Source organism: Kryptolebias marmoratus, unplaced genomic scaffold (genome assembly GCF_001649575.2).
Source record: "Kryptolebias marmoratus isolate JLee-2015 unplaced genomic scaffold, ASM164957v2 Scaffold54, whole genome shotgun sequence".
NCBI lineage: Eukaryota > Metazoa > Chordata > Actinopteri > Cyprinodontiformes > Rivulidae > Kryptolebias > Kryptolebias marmoratus.
Window position 1 is genome coordinate 16,736 of NW_023665788.1, and position 2,290 is coordinate 19,025.

The following is a 2,290-nucleotide window of genomic DNA, read 5'->3' on the forward strand; positions in this document are numbered from 1 at the left end:
GGGGGAATCCCAAGGCGTTCCCAGGCCAGCCGAGAAACATAGTCCCTCCAGCGTGTCCTGGGTCTTCCTCTGGGCCTTCTCCCGGTGGGACGTGCTCGGAACACTTGTGGGATGGGTGGTGGTCGAAGGTGGGGACCTTGACGATCTGATCCTCGGCTACAGACAAGAAATTTAGTTAATCTATTAGATTGTTTTTTCAGGACAGAATCAATCTCATAGTGATACATTTTTAAATAAATAAATGTAATTATCATAGATGAACAAGAAAAGTTTTCTTTATTTTTTTGGGCTGTTGATGTTCTAAAAATGAAAACGAAAAAAGGTTTCTTTGAAGCCAAACAAAGAAACCAGCAGAGATCCAGTGCGTTTCCCTGACCTCCAGCCCTGTCAGCTTCATAATCAACCTCATCCTCACCGTGCCGTCAGGTGACCCAGGTGTGTCTGCGTCTCACCTGTGTAGGTGTACATCACAGCCGGTCAGTCATTTGAGCTGGAGACGAAGCTGCAGCGACTCAAGCGGAGCGCCAAGAACCGTTTTGGTGGGGAGACGGACTCTGAGCTGTCCGAGCTGGAGGACGTGGTGGCGCTGACTGCAGCCAGGGTCCAGAGTGCTGAGAGTGAGGTGGGCGGGGCCTAGCTGTATTATTTTCTCAGATTTGATTCATTTTTGGATCTATGAGAACATTTTATTGACATTTCCTTTCTAATGAACTGAAGTTCTTTGGATTCTAACTCGTTATTTGTTTTTATGAATAAATTCACTCATGTGATTATTTAATCCGTTTCCACTGCAGGTGTCGGACATCGAGACTAAAATCGCAGCTCTGAGCACCAAGAAGGTCAGTCTAAGATAAAAGTCCTCATAGATCTGATCTGATTCAGTCTGGTCTGACAATTATGGTGTCATACAGATCATAGATCATACAGTCACCAATAAAACCAATGAATGAAATGATTCCCGACTCTGGACTCTGGATGAACGGAAACAGAGTTTAAGGTTTGTGGTGATCTGCTGGACATCATGATGTGTCTGACAATCATATAAAGCAGGTCATGTGACTCAGCCAGGTGTGAACATGCAGGTTAGCAGTCAAGGTTAGAACATTCTAATCCCACACAAGCATTTGTAACACCTTTTATCTACATATCAACATATGAAGGACAAACCACAGCAATCTAACTGTTTAAAGAGACCTTTCCACTGTTTCATGCAGTCGGTGTAGGGTTCGTTCGTGAAGGTTGTCCCTGGCATGTCCTGGGCAGAACTCCCAAGGCTGGGTGAGGAACAAACGGGACTGACTGTTGGTTCGTTGAAGCTCAGACTCAGAAAGTTGGTAGTTGTCTTTGTCCTTTGCAGGAGAAGAGGTGAACTCAGTCAGTTCTGTTAGTCGACAAGCCACTGATGACTTTAAGGCTGTGAGAAAATGTATGGTTCTAAAGGTTTCTTTTGCTAAAATCCAAAACATGTTCTTCATACGATTGCTCCTCCAAGGCAGAGAGATGTCTCCTGTTGATTTTGATGATGTCTGGATGAACTCATAGTGCAGCTGAGAAGTTGGATTTGTCACCAGTTGGACGTTTGTTGGCCGTTTCATGTTTCTGGGTTCTTCTGTTTCGATTGGCTCGGAACCAGAATCAGAGTTACCGAACCATGTTTCAGGATCAGGAACATTAGGTGCTACAGAAACCAGATCAAAATGAACTTTAATCTGATTTTAAAGAACTGTTTGTGTGAAACGGCAGGTTTCTGGAACTCATCAGAAGAAGAAGACCTCACCAGACCTACCCAGTAAGAACCAGTTTCTAACAACTAAAGAAACCGTTAAATCAAGTCTCTGAACAGGTTCTTCTTCTCTTTGACAGAAACTAACGGTGGCCCGTGGAGGTCCAACATGTTCTGATCCAGAACCATCCAGTCCAGGATCTACTCACTCCTCTTCCTCTTAATCCTCAGGTCCAGAAACCTGCAGCTGTCACAGCTTTCATGTCAAAGTCAGGAAGCAAACACTGAAATGTTAAAATTTAAAATCTTTCATCTGAGAGAAATTATTTCCCACAGATTTATTCTAATGAAATTAAGAAAAAATCAATAGAAGACAAAATATTCAAAATACATCTCCATCTGTGTTCAGGAGCGAACACAGCTGCAGTAAATGAGCTGCTGTTAGCTTTCAGCCTGTTAGCCTTTAACCTGTAGTCTGTTAGCCTCCCGCCTGTTAGCCTGTTAGCTTTCAGCCTGTTAGCCTGTTAGCCTTCAGCCTGTTAGCCTTCAGCCTGTTAGCCTTCAGCC

General features: G+C 43.9%; 1 protein-coding gene across 3 annotated transcripts in view; it reads left to right on the forward strand.

Annotated features, from left to right (window-relative positions):
- Positions 1-2,290, forward strand: part of mlpha (melanophilin a) — a 12,548-nt gene that overhangs the window by 9,453 nt on the left and 805 nt on the right. For 2 of the 3 annotated variants that reach the window (XM_017404143.3, XM_017404144.3), the window contains 4 exons: positions 461-622; positions 795-839; positions 1,744-1,789; positions 1,864-2,284. In XM_017404143.3, coding sequence (XP_017259632.1) covers positions 461-622; positions 795-839; positions 1,744-1,789; positions 1,864-1,901 — 291 coding nt within the window. In that variant the 3' untranslated portion in view covers positions 1,902-2,284. Of the gene's footprint in view, positions 1-460; positions 623-794; positions 840-1,743; positions 1,790-1,863; positions 2,285-2,290 lie in introns of those variants that run through there. The other variant, XR_005232878.1, reaches the window with a different exon arrangement.